Source organism: Gallus gallus, chromosome 13 (assembly GCF_016699485.2).
Source record: "Gallus gallus isolate bGalGal1 chromosome 13, bGalGal1.mat.broiler.GRCg7b, whole genome shotgun sequence".
Taxonomy (NCBI): domain Eukaryota; kingdom Metazoa; phylum Chordata; class Aves; order Galliformes; family Phasianidae; genus Gallus; species Gallus gallus.
The window spans coordinates 14294282-14317140 of NC_052544.1; the positions used below are offsets into that span (position 1 = coordinate 14294282).

A 22859-nucleotide genomic window follows, 5' to 3' on the forward strand; every position below is an offset into this window, starting at 1 on the left:
TGTACGTGCAGCATCCTCACAGTAAAGTAGAACACAGTATGACAGGAGTTGAAGAGTCAAAGACAATGAACGACCTTAGCAGTAAGACATCCACCTCAACAGCCATGTGCTCGGAGACTGTGAATGAAAAAAGTAAAACCCCTGTTGATAGCAGGAACAAGTTCATCTATTTCCATTGCCAAAGCTGACAATGGTGAGGTCTACACTCTCTAAAAGCCATTATAAAAGAGCTGTGCGCTATCTTATATTTCAAGAATTTCTCATGTCCAATAGGAGACAGTCACCTTGCACTACCCTAATGAGCTCTAAAGCTGATAAAGCATGACTAGCAATGAGTTAACTGTTCTGGGAAGAGAAGAACAGAGTGGCTAATTGGCTTTGTGATGCAGAAAGGCTACTGGTGACAATCCTCTTGTCAGATGTTGAACAGTTTCCACAGGAGATATCTGTGCTCTGCCTGAACATACTTCAGTAAATTTGCAATTTTCTGTGGAAGTCTGGAAATGCATTGAAACATCAAAATGCATAACACAACACAAGGAAAATGGTTGAGTCTCTCAGTATTTGACTTCAGCTTTAGAGATGAATGCAACACTTAAAGTCAAGAAAAATGGAGGTCTCTACATGTAGCCATTCCTTCCAAATGCTGGCTGACGTTCAAAGGTCTTACCTTTACTTATGTGTGTTGAAACAGACCAAACTCAACAGTGTACCAAGAGCTAAAAAAAGTCAGAAAACAGCCAAGTAGGTACATAAAGTCTTGTCTGTTGAAGGGAGAGGTCATGGACAGCTTCCTCCAGAAAATAGTATTCTGGAGGAGCTTTGTACAGAAACTGCTGGCAGCAAGGCAGTCAGCCTCACGATTCAGAAGGGAGTTTTCATCTTGACTGATGAAAGCTAGTCCCTCCACAGACTCCCTACGGTCTCTTTAGTTAAAAGTAATCTATCCTAGGCACAGCCAAAACTGAGAAATGGACCACTTGGAGAATGAGACCTACAGTTTACAGATTATCCTGTTTAGTAGAGTAATATGTGCTTTTAAAACTAGTGAGTGCTGTGCCAATATTTAAGCATCCTTGGACTGGATCCCAGGTTGTTAAAGATAGAGACTGCCTAGGAGGAAAAGCTGTTGACCTCTGGGAGTTCATACTCAAATCAAAATTTTCACAATAAAAATAAAAAAATAACTGTAATAGGGAATAAAGGATAGTATCAGACTCTTACATTGTTCTCCCTTAATATTCAGTAATTCCCTTGGACATTTGCAGATTGATAGTGCATCATAACGTATGCTTACTGTCCTACTGATGGGCAACATAGCCCACATAAGAAAAAACAACATTCCTGATTTCCACACATCTATAACTTCTCTGCTACAAAATCCAAAGTCTTCAGTCTGTAGCAGAGGCATTCCTGTGATGGCAGGCGGTCCAGAGATGAAATATTTTACAAAGCTTTCAATTTTTCAGCAAAGACTTGTACACATCACTTGCACACCACTGGCACATCACATTAGGAGATGTACTTTGCTCTGACCTCAAAGGCCCCATTCTCGTTTGATTTTCCCGGATTCTCATTTATTTTTCTGGATAAACACCACGAGCTGCAGTTAAACTGTGCAATGTACCGTGAGTGATTGGATATTAGAAAGAATAAAAGACTTCGCAGAGTAATGCAAAATAATTTGTAAATTACAGAAAAGGAGGGGGAAAAAAAAGAAAAAAAAAAAAAAAGAAGAAGAAAAAAAAACAGAATCATCTCCAAACACATTCTCCATTCTGTTCATCTCCAGAACTTATATTGATAGAGGATTAAATGAATTCTCCAAAACTCTGTCAGACATAACCTTGGAATACAAAGACTAAATTTTGGCATTTTCCCCAGTAATATAATAATATAATAACAATATATTTGTTGAAAAAAACCTAATGCAATATGTTGGTTTTTATGAGTGTGTGTTTAATCAAATATTCCTATGCTCTTTCTTCTGAGGCAAATATCTATACTAGTAGATTAGAAAAATCAATGTGTAGCATTAAAGGTGGATAAAATGTTAAAATTTCTTGCATGAAAACATTTTTTTTCCCAGGGAAAATTAAATTTAATGACTCCAAAGCAGTTTGCAGACAGAAGTAAATATTGTTGCATTGCTACATGGGAACAAAACCCAACAAATTTTGAATAGTGTGTTTTATTTTTTCTAAAAGAACAGTCAAATGCCTTTATTTTCACTCTGGACTAAGCAGTTGTCTTCTATTCGTTCAGAAAATGTGCATCAACAAAAGTCTATTTGGTGCTCACGAGAAAACCACAACTGTGAATTCAGCCCAAAACTTAAAAAAAAAAACCAAACAGCTTTGGGGATCTGAACACTAATTTGGATATTTAAGTTTTCTGTGTCCAGAGCAGACGTTTACTACTTAATCCTCACATTGATATTATCATTGAGAAGTATTATCTTGAATTACTGTGAGGAGTCCCACATCTCATCGTTAAAGTTGCAGATTGCTCATTGAGGAGCCTTGTTTCTCCAGGCAGGACTCAGTGTCCCAGAACACATCTTTTGGCACAGCACCTACCCAAGATGGATGAATGTACTGTGCCCTACTGCAGAGACTCTGAAAATAACCTTATTTTTCATCAGCTAAGGTTTAGTATTAACTGAAAGAACAGTAATGTTATGGCAAGATTTCTAAACTTTCCACATAATTTTGACTGCCTGGCATCTGCCAGTTTACTAAGAAGTGTCAAGATTTCAGCCACATAGGGGAGAATGGTGTTTATTAGCGGGATACATCTTCTCCTGGCCCACTTCAGCATAAGCTGAAAGAAAAGTAGTGTTGAGCAGAGTAGTTGGAAATTGTCATACTTTGCTTTTGGAACACTTTGAAGTAATAAAAGCTTATTAGAAAAGCTAATTGGACAGCCTCCACAGAGAAAAGGAAAGCCAAATAGTCATGGATAAACTACAGAATAGTCCTGCCCTATTATTGTCTGAGTTCTCTGTCCTATAGTTTGAGGAAATGCCCAGTAAAACACATCCATTAACGCTGACAAACATATTTGCAGAAGTGTGAACAGAGTTACACTTTAAAGTTCCCTTTGGGAAATGCTTTTTTTCCTGAACTGTACTTAAAACACAAATGAACAACAATTATTTTCTGAATCAGCATGGAAATGAAAAGAAAGAAAAAATAAAGCTATAATCACAGCGAGGCTAAACAGAGAACAAACTGGTTATTAGTAGATCCAGAGCTAATTAATCATCTCCCAGGTCTGATTCTGTTACAGCACATCATATGGATTGCTCATGCATTCAGGCTTTGATACACATTACCACATAAATCATTCAGAATTAAATGCCACAAGCTTAGGAACAAGCCCTCCCTCCCTTCAGTCAGGCCACTGGAAATGTGGGAGTCAGGTTTGCAGTGCAGGAAGACATCACCCCCAGAGGAGCACTTGGTGCTGTGCCAGCACCTCGTTAGCATCTAGCAGTGTTGGCAGAGCATGAAAGCAAGAGAAAATACAGTCAAGCACAAGTCAGAGAGCAGATCAAACAGCAGGGTCAGGGTTTATAGGCTCTATTTAGAGCATTTTAAAGGGCAACTGTTCATCTAGTGTACAGACATCAAGAAATAGAGCTGTAACCACCTGCATATGCGCACAACTTTCCAAGAAATACCTAAAAGTGCACTTGTTGTGGGCAAAGATTTTTCCAGCAATATTCCCAAGCAGTTTGTGAAAGCAAGTGGGTCAATGACCTTCCTTCAATTAGTAATTTTCTTCCCTGAATTGGATACAACCTGAAGCACACAGCACACAGAGCAGCAGCAGTAAAACATGCTCAGTTTCACATATGAGGATCTTCTGCAGGACTTGTTTTCGAGAGGGCCTTCCTAACCAGAAATGGAGTATCAACAACAGGTACTGTGCAGAAAGACAGGGAGATTCGCCTGCTCACTGTGGCTGAGTGAAGCTGCCAACATTGATGTGTTGGTCAGAATAAGGCTTCGATGTGAAATTTAGAGGAACAGATGTTTTATCTGGGAACTTGTCCAGATCTTAAAAAAAAAATAAAAATAAAGAAGAGTGAAGAACTCAATAGTGGCCTCTTTTGTCAGCAGCAGTGGGATCATAAGGACTGAGGAGATACTGAGTAAATATCTGCATTTCTAAGTCACAGCAGAGAAGCAGTGATATTGCATGATTAGCTCTGTGAGTGACATACACTGCAGCCATGAACTAATTGGTGATTGCCAGCTAAATGGACAGAACAAAGCCATGGCCATGTTAATATGGCCACTGTTTTTCATCTCTGCTCATTCTATTCTTTCCAAAAAACCCAAGAGTGCCATCTCTCCTTAAAGGCAGCTATTCTAGCAAAGCCAGCTGAGATGAATGGCATGAAGGTTTACAGGACTGCAAATGCATGACAGATCTTTGAGAGATATTAACTACTGCACTACATGCAAAATTGATCTAACAAAGACTCTTCCTCGTAGATCATGTCCAAACTGAAAGGAGTTTTAATCCACGCAAAAGATTTAGCAAATCTCTATCATTAGTCCAAGAGTTATTAAGCATATAAGAGAATTCCTTCAAATTTATCTTCTTTGCCTTTTCTCTAAATGACATCACCAATTTGTACTGTAAACGCCTTAGAGGATGTGCTGTCAAAACTCTATTATCTGTCTGAAATACCTCTCAAATGCCTTCTCTCCAGTCGTCAAGCATCAGGGCTGCACATGTGGATGGGAGGGAAGGAGGAGGCTGTCCAGGAGAGCTCAGGCAGCCTTTGGGGCTCCTCGATAAGTTCTTGGCACCCCTGGGGCAGAGCCACCTCAATCCACCTGCACTGAGCTACTCTCCATGGACCCATCCTATGTTCCCAACCAACTGGGACAGTGACTCCACCTTTTGTGGCATCAAAGCCTCAGCACTGTTTGTGAAATACGTGATATTCGTGCACTGAGCTATGCCCTAAAGCCCCATAGACCGAGTTAGCCATCATGCAGGCAGGTTCTCAGTACACAATAACAAGTTTCCATTTAACTCATTTTTTTACACTATTATTGTATTCCTGAAGTAGTTTTAAAAAGTGTGCATTCTAGCAAAAAGGAAATGAAACAGCAATAACATTGTGTTGTCACTGGTGATTTCAAAGTTAGCTACACTATGCCTGGAAAAATACAGTTTCCTTGGGCTGCAACTATTCAGTGGGCCAGGTAATCAGGTGATGCAAATCGGTGGAGTTCTGTCTGGATGCCTCAGCAATAATGCAAGATGTTGCTCTCATGATTGCTTTTTGCTGAGCCTACATGCTTTGTAAAGCCACTACAGCAAGTTGATAATGATGCATGAAATGGAAAATCCTTCTGTGCACACCCAAATGCTCAGTGGATGGGCAAAGCAATCACAATGGCGCTCTGTTGTTTGGTGGCTCTCAGTACACGTGTGCCCATGCTAATATATTCAGGCATTCACTGATTTCAAATAGGTGTAACTCCACCTTTTATAATGCATTTATTCCTGATCAACACATCCTTTAATGTGACTGGAGACAGATGTACAACAGTATTCAGGTCAGGCACTGAAGAAAGAACACAAAGTTGTGGGACTGAAGATGAAAATCTTCAGTGGTGTCACTCCACTGAGTTGGATAGCAGGGAACTTGGCCTGGTTATGTACCTCATTGACATGTCAACCCCTTGAGGCAATGGTGGTGGGATATTTTGAGAGTAAAAACACTTGGAGCATATGTGCCACTATCACACTTCAGCAGTAGTTCTTTCCGTTCTACAAAACCTGCTGGAAATTGTTTGGAGAATTTTCAAAGTAGGTTCTCAAGACTTTTTTGTTCATCTCCACAGACACAGTGCTACTCAAAGGTTATCTGAAATAGCTGCAGGCAGTGGAGGAATCATAGAGAGATCACATGAAACACCGCCCAGTTTCTGGAAAAGAGGTATATTCAGCTCCTCCTCTATACCACTACTGTGCACAATTTTGACCACTTCTGGGGCATCAAATACTGAAAATAGCTCAGAAAGCATTTGGCTCAACACTTACATCTGTATATTATGAAGACTCTATCGAATGCAGGTGCTTTAAATCCATCTCAACTCAAAGATGTAAGCTACATAATGCCAAAAATGTCATCAGAATGTAAGCTTTGCACACAATAATACCCCCAAAATCCTTCCAGAGTTCATTCCATATGGAAAACTGAAGATTAAATGTACTGCCTCATGCATATTACACTATTAACTTTGTTTTGTGAATCTAAGATAATACAAATATATTTTTCTACTGGATTCTCACTACAACCAAGTAGTAATGAGACAAGATGAGAAGTACTGGCAGAGGGGAATCAGATCATCCTGAATTTAGTTCTGCTTAAAGAGTTATGGAACTGCAGCCTCCACTGGTAATGACATCCAGGGATGTGAGCTGTTGCAGGAAAATTTTTGCTTCCCTTCTAAATAGGGAAAGAAATTGGAGATAAGTTCCCAAATTATTTACTCAAATGTACTAAAGCAATATATTTGCCTTAATATGCAGACAAACCAATCACATTTGCTCAGTACAGCAGTACAGATTTTATTTGACAGCTGTTGGCAAGACAGAAGGGTTTATTTCTCAGTTTTTCTGGCTCTTGGACTGATTCTGGAGATAGTCAAGCTTAGTTTCCTTACAGCTTGTTCTACTTCCAATGAAGAGCAATGCTAATTTGTTTCCTCTGAATCTCTTTATAATATCCTTCATTCTTGATTATAGCATATTTCAACTTATGCTTGATAGGCTTCTCTTTGTTCATTTATAACTTCTCTCAGTGAAATTCTGTGGTCTAATTTGAACATATTGGCCAAAGCTCTTAACATATTAACTTATTCCATTTGCTCTCACTTCAGTCATTCAACAATACAGTTTGGAGCTTTCTGTAATTATGTGACTTCCCAGGGAGATATTCTGCAAAGTTCCACCAACATTTTTTAGTTCCTTACCAAAGTTATGCAGAAGCTTGATTTTCTTTAATTATTATTATTTTTTTTTACAGTGCATTGATAATAATCTCTTTTTAATTGTTTCTCACTTTGCATGTCCCCATCATTCTGGGTATCTGAAGCCATAAAACCATCAAACAATGTAGTTCCCTTACCTGTGTACTAGCTGCTTGCGGCTTACACAAGTGGCAGTTTCATAGTCATGAGTGACACACACTTTATGTGGGCTGCACTTCACCTTCAAACACGGATCTTTGGATGGATCAAGAGCTATAAAAAAACAAACATAGAGAGAAAAAGTTAGAAGTTCATATGAAGTTATCTCATGGCTGAGAGATTGCAAGTGTTTGGAATGAATACTCCCATATCTGCCTGAATACTCAGCCACTTTGCAGTATGTGCCATTGTTTGCAGACTGTAAGGTAAATGGAGACGTGTAAGTAGAAGTATAGAGGGAATACTTAAAGATTCTTACTACTGAATAGTGTTCTGATAATAAATTGGCATTAAAAATAATATTAGACATTGTACTTCAGGAAGAAATTCTGGTATAATAATCTTTTGTTATGCTCTTTATTTCACAGAAAGGTTATGATGGAATAAAAGACAGCCACAGGTAACAGTAATGCCAATAAAATTATCCTGGACTTTCATACAACTGTTAGCAGCAGCAGTTCTGCTGGAAATGGGATTAGTGAACGTGGTGAGTTACGATTTCAGAGCAAATACGTCCAAGTTGTTGTCTTTGTTCATGCTCCCTAAGGAAAATTCTTCCTCCAAAGTCACTCCTCATTCTCCATCCTACACTACCCAATGCTCCACCACTTGGTGGTTGCACTCCAGCTTTGGTCTGAAGCCTTTATTCCCAAAGGAGCAATCACCGTTGCTTTGTTTCTTTCTCCAGTGTGGGCCTGAAGGAGTGAATAATGCTGTACCCTAAAGACAATGCAAAACAAATCTAAAGGACTGCAGACACAAAACAATTATCCAAACTGGCACTCGGCCAGAACACAAGGATAAACACAAACACGTGTGTGCACACACTACTTATGTGAAAAGCTTATTTGGAGATTGAAACATCACAGAGATCCACTTCCATATTCCAACAAGAGGTTCCTGCAAAAATTACCCTGAATACAATGAACGCTCTCTGAAAAGAGGCACTGAGATTCTGAGGACTTCTTCATTTGTTTCTCTGTACATAGAAATCTCTCTTAACACTCAATGCAGAAATTAGCACATGGTGTGTTACACTGAGTCTTGCTAGAGCTGCACACATACTCTCCCTCTCCTCTTACAAGTGAAGGCATTAAGCATGTATCAGAGGCCTCAGGTGGTAAAATTAGGATTTGTTTTAGGATTATCCTGTTTAGCACTCACAGTGAGAGAGCTGAAACTCAGTGGAGGCAGGAGCTGCTCCTTTGCAGAGGGGAGATGCTGGTGCATGAGGCACTGGAACAGCTCTGTAGCATTCTTCTGGTCTCAACAGAAGCTCAATAGGGCAGACAGTATTTGCTGTCGTGCCCATGTGCAAATCAAGCTGCTCCTGCCAAGTTTCTATAGACGGCTGCCTTAAATGAGTGCTGATTTGGTAATCTTTCAGATGAAAAAAGAGAAGCAATACAGTGCTGTACTGGATACCACTTCAATTACAGAACTGATCCCACCAGGGAAAATCTCTTATAAATACTTTTCTGCAATCAAGTCCTATTTGAAAGGCTATCTATCTAAATTTATTCTCTAACAAAAGGATGCTTCTAAAGACCAGCAGTAAGTTGTATCTGCCAGGAGGAATTACAAATATTCCAAAAATGGTTATGTGAATACTCAGAAGGGAAGTCACAGCCATACATAGAAATTTCACCCTGAAGTGATTTTTAAGTAAGCTTTTTTGGACATTATTTTGCCATAGACTCAACTTTCCGTTCATCTGGAAGGTGTCTTTAAAACCCATTTTCTTCTCCCCTTTCCTTCCCACATAATGGGTCACTTTTTGAATTGGGTAACCCAGTTTCAATTTTGGAACCATGTAGAGATCTTACTGCAAGTTATGATGACTCATCATGCTCAGAGAAACTTTCAAAGGATACTACTTGAAGTACAAGAAGTTTGTTTGCTAAGTGCCAAATTTCTTTATGTGACAGCAAATATATCCCCAACAAGCAGATAATTCTTCTGTTTCTCTTGCAGTGCTGAAGCCTTGCAGCTGTTCTGTGTTGGTTTAAACAACAGTAGCTACAAGCTGTGACCACATTAACACCCATCACACATTGTCAATGGGCAGTTGAGCATCACTAGTGTATGTATTTAGAATGCTTTTGGCAAAAGGCACAGGGAATTGCAAGAACAAACGTGTTAAAAGCTTCTTTTTCTTCCTTTAAAAAAAAAAAGAAGTCTTCAAAATTGATAGAGAAGTGAGCAAGGAAGGAGAACAGACCATCTGTGTCCTGTACCAAAGCAACCCATCAACAACACCCAATGAGTTGCTATGAGGGAAATACAGAGTGAGTGTTTGAGAAGCCAGTTTGTCCAACTGAAAGAGCAGAGATCGAAAATTCAGGGGTGCTTTGCTTTTGGTTTTTGGTGTCTTCTTTTGTAACAGCCTATGTCATGAGGAGAAGCAGTGATCCTGGCCCCAGCTCACCAGCCCCCATCCGCTGCTCATTACATCCTCAGAACAGCGGTGGGTGAGACATACGTTCTTAATCCTTTACTTCAGCTCTCACCAGCAACTGAATTAAAGACTGAGGCAGATATCTATAAGAAAAACATTAACGAGCAAAACTTGGTTAGCCACTGGTCTTGCTCTGTATTAGCGCACATGCACGTTGTCTGCTGAAAAATACTGTGTCAGTGCTGCAGTCCTACAAGTTACACCCATGGTGCAGGTAGGGTAGGTATGCTTATTTTCATCCTAATCTTGAAAAACTGGTTTGGCAATAAAATTGTCCCACTCAAAAGGACAAATGTTGCTTGAAGAACACCAATAGTAAAGGATATGGTTGAAAACACTAGTAGCTATTTCCTTTAGAATCAGGCCTAAGAACTCTCAACCTCAGAGTCTTGCTTCTAAAACATGAAAATAATAATAATAATAATGCTGACCATAAGAATAAATAAGGCTTTTAAGGACTTGTTAGATGAATTATTTCATTCCTGATGGATAATCTCATGGAGATCCTTAAATGGAACACACTGTGAAAGTGCAATTAATCATTCTTTATAAGCAACCATTTCAAGGAAGTTTATTAAATGCAAGCAAGACGGTAGACTTTGTCAGAAGACAGCAGAAAACCCCCACAATCTGGATTATTATTTTTTTATATATTTTTTTGATTTATGCAGAATGTATGATCTATTTGAATATAAAAGGTCAAAAAAGGGATTTATATGTCTGCCAAGTTTCTCAACACGTTAAATAAGTTTAGAAGGTTGTTCTACTGCTTAGCCAGACAAGCCCTAAGGAGAGAAGTCTTAATAAGAAGCAATTTCTGAAATATGCTAATCAAAGATCATGCCTTGTTAATCAGATTTCTACATGACTAGGAGCAGATGCTCATCATCTACAGAAGAAAAGACCCTTGGGAATAAGATGAAACATAACAACCATATTTGTCATCGCAGTTCTTTGTGTCCTAAAGCAATGAGTACAAAGTTTTAGAAAATGAAGAGCCAAAAGTAGAAATAAAAAAATGAAAGTGGGAAGACGAGCAAGGAGGAGAAAATGAAAGTTAAGTTGTTTTACAGATGTTATTTTATCAGCTTTGAAAATCACACCCATCCCTTTTCTATGTTAGAGTCCACATGAAGTTACTCAGACTGGGCAAGAATAACAAACACATCTTAAGCCTACTTGTACTATGTGAATATTTCCAGTTTTCCTTTATGCTGAGACTGCAGGAGAAGGTGATTTGGTTAGTTAATCTGACCTGATGGTGCCTGAGGATTGCTCCAAATTTTTTTGGGGGGGGATATGTGTTCAAACTGTATTAGAATTGAAGGTTTTGCATGAACACAAATATTCTGATGAAAACTCAGCTCAGTCCTTCTATTGTTCTGTGAGTCCAGGCTCCACGGCTTCCTGTCCTGATCTTTCCCATATTATCCGGATCCCTGCACATCTCATCTCCAAGGGTATGTATCCATCCCAGGGGGCATCCCAAAGGGACCATTTTTGGAAGTTTTTCATCATCTGAAAATAGCTGGCTTCTTATCTTGGCTTAGAAGTCTTTCTAGGTATCACTTCTATTACCAAGATGTTTCTGCTACTAACATTTGTTTTCTGGAGCTTCTCTGTCCTGGTATCCTGAATCCTGAACTCTCTTCCTATCTGGAACAGCAGAGGTGAAGAAATATTTAGAGGGGCTGAAGTTTCTACTTCAATGGTTACAACAATTTGTAGGAGAATTGTACTTTCTTGTTCTGGTGGCTGTACAAGTCAGATGACAGCAGTGCAAAAGGGAAAAACTTTTGCCTGTATACAGCGACCCAAAACCTATGCCAGGCCCATCTATACAAGGTGCAGGAATCAGAATACCTGCTATTAAGAGACAGAAGATTTGCATTCCTTTTTTAAAGTTAAGCTTTTAATTATGCATAGCAACATGAGATATCTCTTCAAATTATGTTAACATTCTGTGGTTCCATAATAGACATATTAGAATAATTAGGAAAAAATAAACACAAAGATTGCATCAGATTGTTAACAACCTCCTAATGGCACGCTGGCACCTTTTTCCAGTGCTGAAAGAACTATGAACACCAGTTGCATCCCAAATCCCTATCCTTGCTGCTTTCACAGAGGAGAGCAGAGGACATTTGCATCGGAACTGTACATACTTTTCTCTCTCCTCTGTGTGCCCTCCAGCAGAGGCTGTGAGTCAGCAACATAAATCAGTGTTGGACAAAGACCTAGCAACAGCATTTGAGATACTTTTCTATTGCATTTCATATTTGTATATATAACCACTATAAAAGAAGACTTATGACTTGGAGGAAACTCCTTAGTTCAGATAATGGCTGTACAGGGAGAAGTTGCTGTTTAAGGCTATGCTGTAGCTGTGGGTCACGTGTTAATCACAATAAATTTATTTTTCACTCATTTGACTTTAAAAGGGTGATAAGAAATAAATACTCTCAGAGCGTTACAGCAATGGATGTGCAATCCTGCAGAAACTGTACGTCTCGTTCCCAGCAAGATTTATGAGCCTGATTTTGTTTTTATGACCATTTGTTTGGGGGAAGAGAATAATTTGAAACTCATGGCTGTTTAGTGGAGCTGAAACAAACTACACAATCAAAAAGAAATGGCATTATGTAAATATTGTTTTTTTTGTTTTCAAAACTGCCTAACAATAAGTACTATCATCACTCAATGACAAAAATACTTCTGCGTAATGAAATGTCAAAAGCAGTTGCTTTTATGAAATCCCCTTGAAACCATCCTCAGTATATGAGAAGAACATCTGTTGAGAAAGGTACGATGAACTGGAAAATGGGACCTGCTGTCTTCAACACAGAGATCCTGGGGCATATTGTACGACAAAAGAGACTGATAATATAACAAAGCCTTTCAATTAAACGATGCGTTACATTATAGGTGTGTATTCCAATGTCGTTATGTATTAATTGATTCCAGCTAGGTGTGCAATCAGCAGCTAGGGCCTGGCAGTGAGAAAGCTGTGGAGGACAGCAGGTCTGGGAAGGGAGGAAGGGGAGGAAGGCTGACCCTCACCCGGCTTCCTCCACACACAGCAAGAAGCAAATGGCAAACTTCAGATCCAAGAGGAAAAGTTTCAAATCAGTATCTTGTCCCTACCAAAGAGAAAATGTAATTGAAGCAGCTAAGCAGTGACTTGCAGGAATCATTCTGTTCTCCATGAAAACCATCCTATAGCAAGCATATAAGAAACCATGAAGCCAGCTTAAGCATATACCAATAAAAAGCTCTCCAACCTTTGCCCTTGATTTTTGCTTGAAAATCAGCATGTTTTCAACACATGATAGCTAACATATGGCTAAAAGAAGTTTTTATCTTAACATTTCAGCTGTTCCATAGATTTACCTTCTGTTCAGCTTTAAAGTAGATGATGACCTTGTGCTTTTTTCTGCCTATAACCTTATGAAAATAATATTTTCCTATTTTACAGGTTAGTAAGTGGCCACATTGAGTAGCTTAAGACTACCTTGTTTACTGGAGCTGAGCGTAACATTGCTTCTCAGAACTGCTACTGGTAATAATTCTGGTTTTAAAGAGTGTTCCTTAATAATAGAATATGAACCCCCCCCCCCCCATCAATTGCAAGTGATTATCAATTTTTAAATTCTGCTTCTGCAAATCTTGGCATAAATCAGTGTGCTTCATTAGAGAGAAAACTGGTGTTAACCCTCCTCCACCTCTAGGGGAGAACATGTCTTCAATTAACATTCAGATATTTAAGCCCCTCTTTCTCTCTTTCATGCTCTTTCTCCATGTAATTACTCAGAGCAATTTGCATACATACATCAATTCAGTTGAAAATTAATTACCGTGGGCCTGCATGTTTCAGACATGTATGAGAGTTATTTTCAGTAAATAAGTTTTCTCAAGGCAGTTAAACAGTAACATCCTAAACTGTTGTCACCGCACAGTATTTTTGTATAGTTCTGGCTTGGAGTACCCTAACATGGGAGAGGCTGAAGATGGCATAGCAGACAAAAACATCAGTTTTCATTTTTACAAGCACTTTCAAAAACCTTTCCTTATAACCGACATATAATTTCTTTTGACATTTGTAAGGGCTGTGTGGGTCAAAAGGTGCTCTAAAGGACTCTACAGATTTCCTTTCCAAAGCAAAGATAAGAACCTGAGAATTACAAATTTCCTTGAAAAATATACAGAAGTCTGATGCTGTGAAAATAAGTGAAGAAAAGAAAGACAAAGAGAAAACTGTGAGCCAAGAAATGTACTTCCATTGGTGGATATAATGATCAGTCACAGCATCAATGCAGGTATTTGGTTAGTAACTAGCAAAGAGACATGTAAAGACTGGAAAAGACCAAAACTGGTTTTCTAAGGAATCATAAACAAGAAGCTTCTAGTTTGATTTCTGGCAATGTATAGTTATGATTTATATCTCAATATACTGCAAATATATCTCAAATATTTCTCTACACTGGGACAAGTTTTTAATATTTCACGCACTTAGGCATGTTTAGCTAATACATTTATCTTTCCAACACCTTCTTTGGAATTGGAAAAAAACCCCAGCATGTATTTGCTGGAAAAAAAGCAGCTGTCAAATCCAACCACGTACTTGTTCTGTTTTCCAGCTATCACAGGGTGCACTTTGTACAAGAAACTCTCCAGCCTCTAGGGCACAGGTTCAACCAACATGCAAGCAGAGACCACTCACACTGGTTCGATAAAGTACAACCTGGCATCAGTGCCATAACATCGCTCTAAGTTCCAAACACTTTTGCTGTATGATGATTTTTGCTTGGCTGACACAGAGATGAGAATGTGTTTCTGCATAAGGAGAAAGTGAAGGTAAAACAGACCTAAAAAAACCACAGAGGGAAGGACATCGGTCAGACATTCCATTCAATTTTTAATTCCAGGAAGTATTAAGGGTACAAAAATAACCCCATTCTCAGGGGCTCGTGGAGCTTCCATAGATGTTTAATGACAGGAGATCTATGGATTTGGTCTCAGTGTCCCAAGAGCCCCTGGTGTGATGCAGCATCAAGCTTCCTGGGATAGCACTGGGGAGCTTCAGATCGTTCTAATCTTTAGTTGGTAGAACATGAGGAAATGAAAAACCTCTGCTTCTGCCTTGCAGGGAAGACTCAGTTCTATAATAATGGAACCTCAGCATAGGAGCAGAATTAAAAGCATGGCTGTTTCCTTTGGTCAGCCTCAGCTCTGTTCTTGTTTTACAAAGATACCAAATAATGATGCAGCCCAGCATCTCAAAAACCAGGCATCCTGCTACTTGCTCTAAATGATCTCCACCCCACCAGCTTTCCACTGCTCTGCCAAAACAGGCATAGCTGTTTCTGTACGAAAGCTATTAATGAGTCTGCCTCCTCTTTGGTGCCTCCAAGCACACCTGTACCACTTCTGAACCAAAAGATGCTTGCTCATACTTTCAATTTTCTAGCAAATGAGTGTGAAGTCAAGAGAGAGAAAGCACATGGATATATATCCACACTGGTAGAACTCATTAGCTGTGCAATAATTGTAAGTCATATTTTACTTTTGTATGATGCTGAGGATGCATTTTCCCTATGTGAGATCAAGCTTGTGTCTCATGATATTGGGTCATTCCCAATCTCCAGATCCTGGTACCACAATACAACTTCATTTCTCTCCCTCCAGAAGCCAGTAGGACTAAACTCTCATTGCTGCTGGGGAAATATTGAAAATATAAACTGTAAAGACTTAAAATTCATAACAATAATCAAAACCATAGAAAATGACATAAGAAAAAAAAAAAAAGGATATTTAAGATGTGTGTAGTTGACAATCCCACAGTAACTCTAAAATATCAGATACAATTCATTCCACAAATTGACCTAGACCATTTTTGCTTTTATTTACACTGGAGTAAATCATTTATTCAGTACGATTTCATTTAATACAAATTATTTTACTCCAAGGCCAACTGAAAATAAAACAGTTCATGCCTTCTTCTGAAAGTAATATTTTGAATTATTCATGCATAGTTAGAGACACACCTTTCCCATTTCAGATGAATGCAAACAAGTATTTGGATTTGCTCAGGGAGAGAAGTTGCATCATATTTCATAGAACACTTCCTCAACAGCTCTGCAGCAGTCATAATCTATACTTCAACTGAAGCAATAAAATAATGGGAAAAAAATATCAGGATTTGATTTGGATAGATAATTTCTGAGATACTGAACCCTCTTCCAACTTTGATTAAAAACTATAATGCATTGTAGTACTGTGAAATATGAGAGTAGAAAAAATTCACAAGATATAATTGAAATAAATATCTCCGCATATAGAACTCTTCTTTCTAGAAAAACATCTCCTACCAATCACATTTTATCGCTCCTCAGTATGTATTTTATGTCATTAAATCTCATGAATAACATGTATGTTAATGAGTATATTTTTAGATGTAATGCAGAAGCAAATTCGGAGCGTTGCTGGAAATCACAAAAAATAAGGATCAAAGCATTGCTTTTATGAATCAGTATTCTAGTAGACACAATTATAATTAGTTCCTAACGCAGTGTTACAGAGAGCTAGGCACATAACGGGAATTCTGGGTATGGAAACCTGACAAGGTCGCTCTGTTTGTCGACAGACGGAATGTCAGTGCAATAGAGGTACAGCAGCTCCGACCCAGGCACCCTGGCTATTTCCACATGCTCATATTTAAACACTGAACTAGATAATGTGTTCAGCCATGCAAATGAGAAAATCTCTACCTGTTCCATTGGTTATAAGCTAAGACACGTGAAATAGAATTTGGCATCAAACATTATCAACTACTGAATGTAAAATACAGGAGTGTGTTTTGTGTTTGTAAGGTACAATACTGTCAGCATTCTTTGAAACAGCGTGTCCTGGAAGAACGACCAACTTCACTCTTGTTCTTAGCGCATGACCTCATGTGCAGTGGATGGCCCAGACATTGGGCAAGAAGGAAAGGACCACCTTATCTTGTGTTCTTGTTTCTAGATGATTATTATGGCCCTTTTCAACCCAGGTCATTCTATGATTCTATGATTCTTTGTGGCTTGGGGCAAATGAGTCAGTCCCGCTGTGCCGCCTTCTGTTTTCTAGCATTTAAAATGGGGACAGTAATACTCACCTGTCTTTACAAATCACCCGGGGACTTTTGGAAGGCATCACAGAATATGACTGATTTGTAATGTAATCGTTTTAAAGCAGCTAAATTCTGCAGAACTAAAAGCCGTTTCATGTTCATTTATGACAGTCTGATTGTCTCCATGGAAACATGGGCAAAACATCATTTCTACATCAACACAGGAAGATTTGTTTCCATATTATATTAGTTTTAGTGGGCACTGAGAAAAACAAACACAAAAATAAGAGATTTTTCAAAGATGGATTTCACTATGAAAAGAGTGTTTTCAATCCTATTACATGGGAGTTGTTTCCCTGTCAACCTGATACCACAGTGGAAAGCCTTGCAAGACAAGCAACATTCTGCAGAATATCCCTGGATTAGGGATAAAAATAGAAGTTTAGAAGTATAGTATTTATTGTGAGAACAAATCACCAGAAGTAGGAAGTTATAGCCATTTTAGCCATGAGCCAAACAAACGAAAAGCCTGCAGAAAAAAAGCTGTGGGTACTGCTTGTGGTTGGTACATCATCTAGCAATCTGCACAGCAGAGAATACAACAGTATAAATTATCTAGGGCCTGCCTAGCGCAGTTGATTGTTGTGTAATGTTTTATTACTTTTGAGAGGAATAACCTGAGCAGGAAAAGATCAAGCTCCTGTATGGACAATTGCTTAGTTGGATAAATTGATATCCAGAAGGGAATAGAATGAGAAATAAATGAAGGGATAGATGCCTATCCAGAATGGTTCTAAAGTACAGTAAACATAGTGAGGAAAAAAATAGTGAGGAAAATTCCTTCATCTAGCATGAGTGAACAGGAACCAGTTTTATGAAAAAGCAATGAATATCTAATACAATTTCTCACTCTGCACTGCAAGAGGAATTCTCTAATGTGAAACAAATAAAGATGAAAATTCATGAACTACAAAATCATTTTTGAGAATTAACTCTGCTCTGTGGTTATTTACCAGCAATAGCTGGGATTGTGCCAAAGGCAGAAATTTGGGGACTGAGAGCTTCTAAACAATAGGAGTATGGTGACTTTTGTGCACAGATGAAATGAAAAGGTAAAATAAGCAGCTAACCTCAGAAGTGGAAAAGCACATTGTCAAATGGGTTGGAAGAAAAAGTAGTCACAAGTTAAAGTATTAGCACTGGAATTTAAAGTGGATTGTGGTAGGATGGCAATCTAAAATATGAAGTTGTGAGACCGGTGCATTATGAAAATCAACACATACAGAAGAACAGAAGAAAAAGACTGAAACCACTGTGTTGTTTCTGCAAGTTTTTTTCTTACTCCACTTCAATTGCTGCAGAAGTGTGGGAACTGGTGATTAACCTTTAATTCACACAGCCTACAGTTCCCTTCCTGGTTTTGAGACTTCAGCATTAATTTTCAGCAACAACACAGCACCCGCACAGAGCTGCTGCTGAATCAACACACTTTGCATTTAACTTTTTTATGGTCTTCTGGCAAATGCATACAATGCCAAAATTCTGCTCTTATTATTGCATTCCGAGACAAGTCCGTATGTCTTTTGATAAGCATTTGCTGTTCATTGTTTTTAGAAAACACAAAAACAACATTTAGGAGGCTTTAAAGGAATTCACAGTTCAATCAGAATGCTTTATTTTTCTAAAAACAAACAAACAAACAAACTATTCACTGATGAAGACATCCTCTGGTAAAAGAGAAATTCCATTTCCTTTGCCTAATACTCTGCTAAAATAATTCTGAAGAGAGATCCTTTACAAAGAATTAAACTTGGAGCAGTTGCTTGCGGACACTCAAGTAACTGCCTGGAATAACTAAAATGTTATTTTGTCCTTTTCCCACTGAGAAAGAGCCCAGGTCGCCTCAGGCAATACAACAGCAAATTTTGTAACTTTGCACACAGCATGGTAGCTAAAATACACTTCTACAACAGAGGAACAACTGTTCATAAGAGAATTGCTTGCTTTCTGAATCACATAGGCAAGAAATGCCATCAAAAAGAGTAAGCTTTCTGAGTTGTGAAGTAACACTGAATTATTCAGGGTTCGTGATGTACATACTACTTTTTATTAGAACAAAGATAAAATATAGAGTCCTAATAAAAAAAGAGCCATATATATCAGTAACCTTGAATAAATCAAACATAAAGTAACAATGGAATTCGAAACTGAGCTGTACTTTTTTCAGGGAATATATATATATATATATATATAAAATACTTCCTGAATCAATTTGTCTGATGTGTCTGCAGACATTTCTGAAGGCACTGCCCCAAATCTGGGATGTGAACATTGTGAAGAGCAAGAAGCAATGTTACAGTGCTTTGGGGATGGGAGATGGGGTGGACACTAGCAGGAACTATCACTGTAATTCGAAATGGATTAACGCAGTCTTGATCCAAAAAGATGCAAATGTTACCAGTAGTGCTATCCCTTCTCAACTTTATTGTTCCCTTCCAATAGAGAAAACCCAAGAGAGTAAGTACTGGATCTCTGAGTGGAATGACATCCAAATATCAGATGCTTTTCCAGTTTCAAACAAGATCCTTATAGAAAAATGACAGCCAGAAGACTGCAAGACATTAACCATGACCTTCATATTCAGGAGAAATAAACAGTTCAATTTATACAAATGTGCCATCACGTTATGGAAAGACAAACTATATTTCAGCTCTATTTATGCATCCCACTGCTTCTTCTGAAGAATATTTTAATCAGCAAATCAAGATTTCAGTAAGGTTACATCATACAAAGGGGTGTTCTCTGTAATGAACAAAAGGGCTGAGAAAGCTGTGCAGTAAGACAAAATGACATCATGCTAAGCTTGGAAGCAGAGATTTGATGTTTCAATTCAGGGTATTTAATTCAATGACGTACGTAATCATGCAATGCTCTTTCATAGAAAATACACATGCCTACAAAAATGTGAAGATGTTCAAAAACATAATGAAAGGAAATATCAGTATCTGAATGCATTATTCCATGTGCATGCCTGGTATAACTGAGCTACGAGGATATATCATAAGAACTCTGATTAAACTACGGTAAGAGCCATTGTACTAATGTGCAAGTTCTAATGAGGAAATTCATTTCTCTCTTCCTCATACAGTATCAATTTCATGCCCGATGGGTTTTTAAATGGGCCACAAATCCTCTTTTTTTTTTTTTTAAATTCAAAGCAATACTACAATATGAGGGCTTCTAATGTGAGCTGAACAGTCAACAACAGACAAGATATTTATTAAGCATAACAGACTCCTTGAACATAGAAGAATCGATACGAGACATGGTCATTAGTATGTGTGCTGCCTTTACTATGGGCTCTCAGTACTTGCTAATACACTGACATTTTTTCAGGGCTTGAAAAACACCTTGGAACTGTGTGGCATCCAAGTGGCAATACCATTGTTTCAGAAGAAAGATCCCTCTTTCCCCCATCAGTAGATTGTCTCAGTAGCTCCTCTTCGAAGTTTCTTATCAAGCTAATTAATTTAGCAGTTCCTCAGGCTGTGGAATGATTTGAAACTCAGCATGTTCCACTGCTGGTAATTTGTTAGCATGTCTAAATTTCACAATGCTTAACCACATTTTCAGGTGGATTTCCAGATCATTTCATTTTATAATGAAACAGGACAAAACTGAAAGGCCGGACCTAGAAGGGCTTTACTGATCCTCACTATTTACATGGCGTGAGAAAGGAAGTGAAAACTTGGCACACTCTTAACTACACATACAGAAGACTGATGTGCGTCGTTACCTGTGGTAGGCTGTTTTGTAGTGAAATAAAATGCTGATTAGTCTCTCTTTTCTGTAAGAGATCATCATGCTTAAAATCCCAGAGTGCTGGTTCTCTAAAATGCTGTTTATGTTTTCTTTCTAACTTGCAGCCTTAAAGAACACCATAGAAATTTCAACATCCTTGCAGAGCCATTACTGGTATGTGTCAGTGCCTGTTCCAGAGAAACTGCACATTTAAAAATTGCCATGTTCTTACAGATACTTCTCCTTTAATGATGAGATTCACAGACCAGTGGAAACTTTGTTCTCTTTGGGATCAGAATTTCACATTTTGTTAAATGATTGCTATCATAGGACTGATAAGAAGGCAGGAAAACATGAAGTCTACTTAAACAGCACCTTTGATCACTTGAGGTGCTTCCATTTCACTGTTAATGTATTTGGGGAAAAAAAATCACAAACAAAAAAGAAATCAATGTAAATACAAGAGTAGACATAAAATTTCTTGCCACTCCAGTAATAGCTTGGCAACATATATTATTATACTATGTTCTAAAAGAAAAAATGGAAGTCAAACATTAGGGACATATGGGCCCATGACTCTACCTCTGCCTGCTGTTATGTTTCCTGTCTCTGCTGCTCGTACTTGAAAGTGCTTTCAGAACCAGAATCTTCCATTCTTTCCCTTTACAGCAGTTTCCATGAAATGAATAATTCACATCCACTTATTCGCTTAAAGTGCTGAATGCTGGGACTTACAACCAGGTAATTAGCTAATAAAGAATAGTGGATTTATTGTTTAGGCTATCACTTATACCAAATTAATGAAAAGATGGCAATGTGCATTTGTATAGAAGATATACCAAACCAGCATAATAAGAACAGTTAAATAAAGATCAAATGAGAATCGTAAGATCATGTGAATATATACAGAGATTTCTGTTGAGCTCATCTGATAGGATTTTGAATTCATAGAATTCTGTAATATAAGGTAGCACTGACAAACATGCCTTTCTTCTTAGCTTTGAATTTATTATTCTGAAAATTGATGAAATGTATCAAAACCAGCTGGTCAGTTGAATGCATCACTGAAAATCCATATGATTCAGATCAACAAGTTGCCTAGGAAATTAGGTGGAAATGAAAGGAATAAGCTGCATTTAGTGATGGGATATACATCACAGTGTAGAAGAAACACTGATAAAGTAGAAGGGAGAGATGGCAATGTCAACCAGAAGGCAGTACTCAGATAAGAGCATATGCTCACAGCAGCTCTTGGGAAAGGAATGTGGGCTTGGAGAAGCATTTTGAAAATTGGATTTGCAAAGCAGGCATCACACACAAAAGGCGTGATAACACAGCATAGAGCTATTCCAGTTTAGGTGTGATAGATAAAGCCAGACTACTACTTTGAAACCCCTTGAATTCCTATGTATTTACCTGTAATCTAGCCAACGAGTATACTGTTCATCATCCTGATGTAGGGCACAAAGAATGATTTCCCTCATTAATACAAATAGAACTTTCAGTTCCAAGCAACTCATAATATAAGGGTCTGTAAGAATGTGGAGCTAGTCATGCTCAATTAACTGAGCTGCTATGCTGAGAACTTCTTAGGATATTGCCCTAATAAGCATTCTTGTGGTCAGTTTTGAAATTTGGTATGTTACAGAATTTTGTGTTTAAAATGCAATATGCTATGTTTAGAACATTCACTAACCAGCATATATTAATCAGGTGTTCTTACATTAAGTATTAGCTTGCAAACAATAAGCTATTCATTTAATGTTCTGGTGAAACACAAAGAAATGTTAACTACTGCATATTTCTATCTATAGTTGAAGTTGCATTAAAAAGAAAAAAAAAGGGGGGGAAAAAAGGAGCAAGCTTGGATTCTATGGCATTGTATGACTATGTGATACAAGAGGATAATTTCTTCTCAACAACTTCCCTTGCCTATGGCTTCCTGCTTTCAGTCCCCCATCATCTGCCCCATGATATCTGAGTTCTGCACATGAATACTGTACTGGACATCAATTCCAAGAGGGCAGGATTTGGCATTCAAAGTTAAAAACGTTTGAATTGTTGATACACTTAAATAAAAGATAATAAATACCAAGGAAAGTATTTTGACAATGAACATGCTGAACATACCCCTGAACTGGACAAAGTTACCTCTGTAACCAATTCAAATTCTTATTGCAGGTGGGTGGCTGAATATGTGTGTTGGGAAATCTGTTGTGTGGAAAGGCATTACACACTGCTCTTCTGGGTTGGGGCTGCTAATGGTGAG

The 22859-nt window shown here is 38.2% G+C and overlaps 1 protein-coding gene across 3 annotated transcripts in view; it reads right to left on the minus strand.

The window, feature by feature from the left end:
* SPOCK1 (SPARC/osteonectin, cwcv and kazal like domains proteoglycan 1) overlaps window positions 1-22859 on the minus strand; it is a 257804-nt gene that overhangs the window by 107111 nt on the left and 127834 nt on the right. For all 3 annotated transcript variants that reach the window (XM_015293953.4, XM_040647227.2, XM_046900473.1), the window contains one exon: window positions 7163-7277. In XM_015293953.4, the coding sequence (XP_015149439.3) occupies window positions 7163-7277 (115 nt within the window). The remainder of the gene's footprint in view (window positions 1-7162; window positions 7278-22859) is intronic.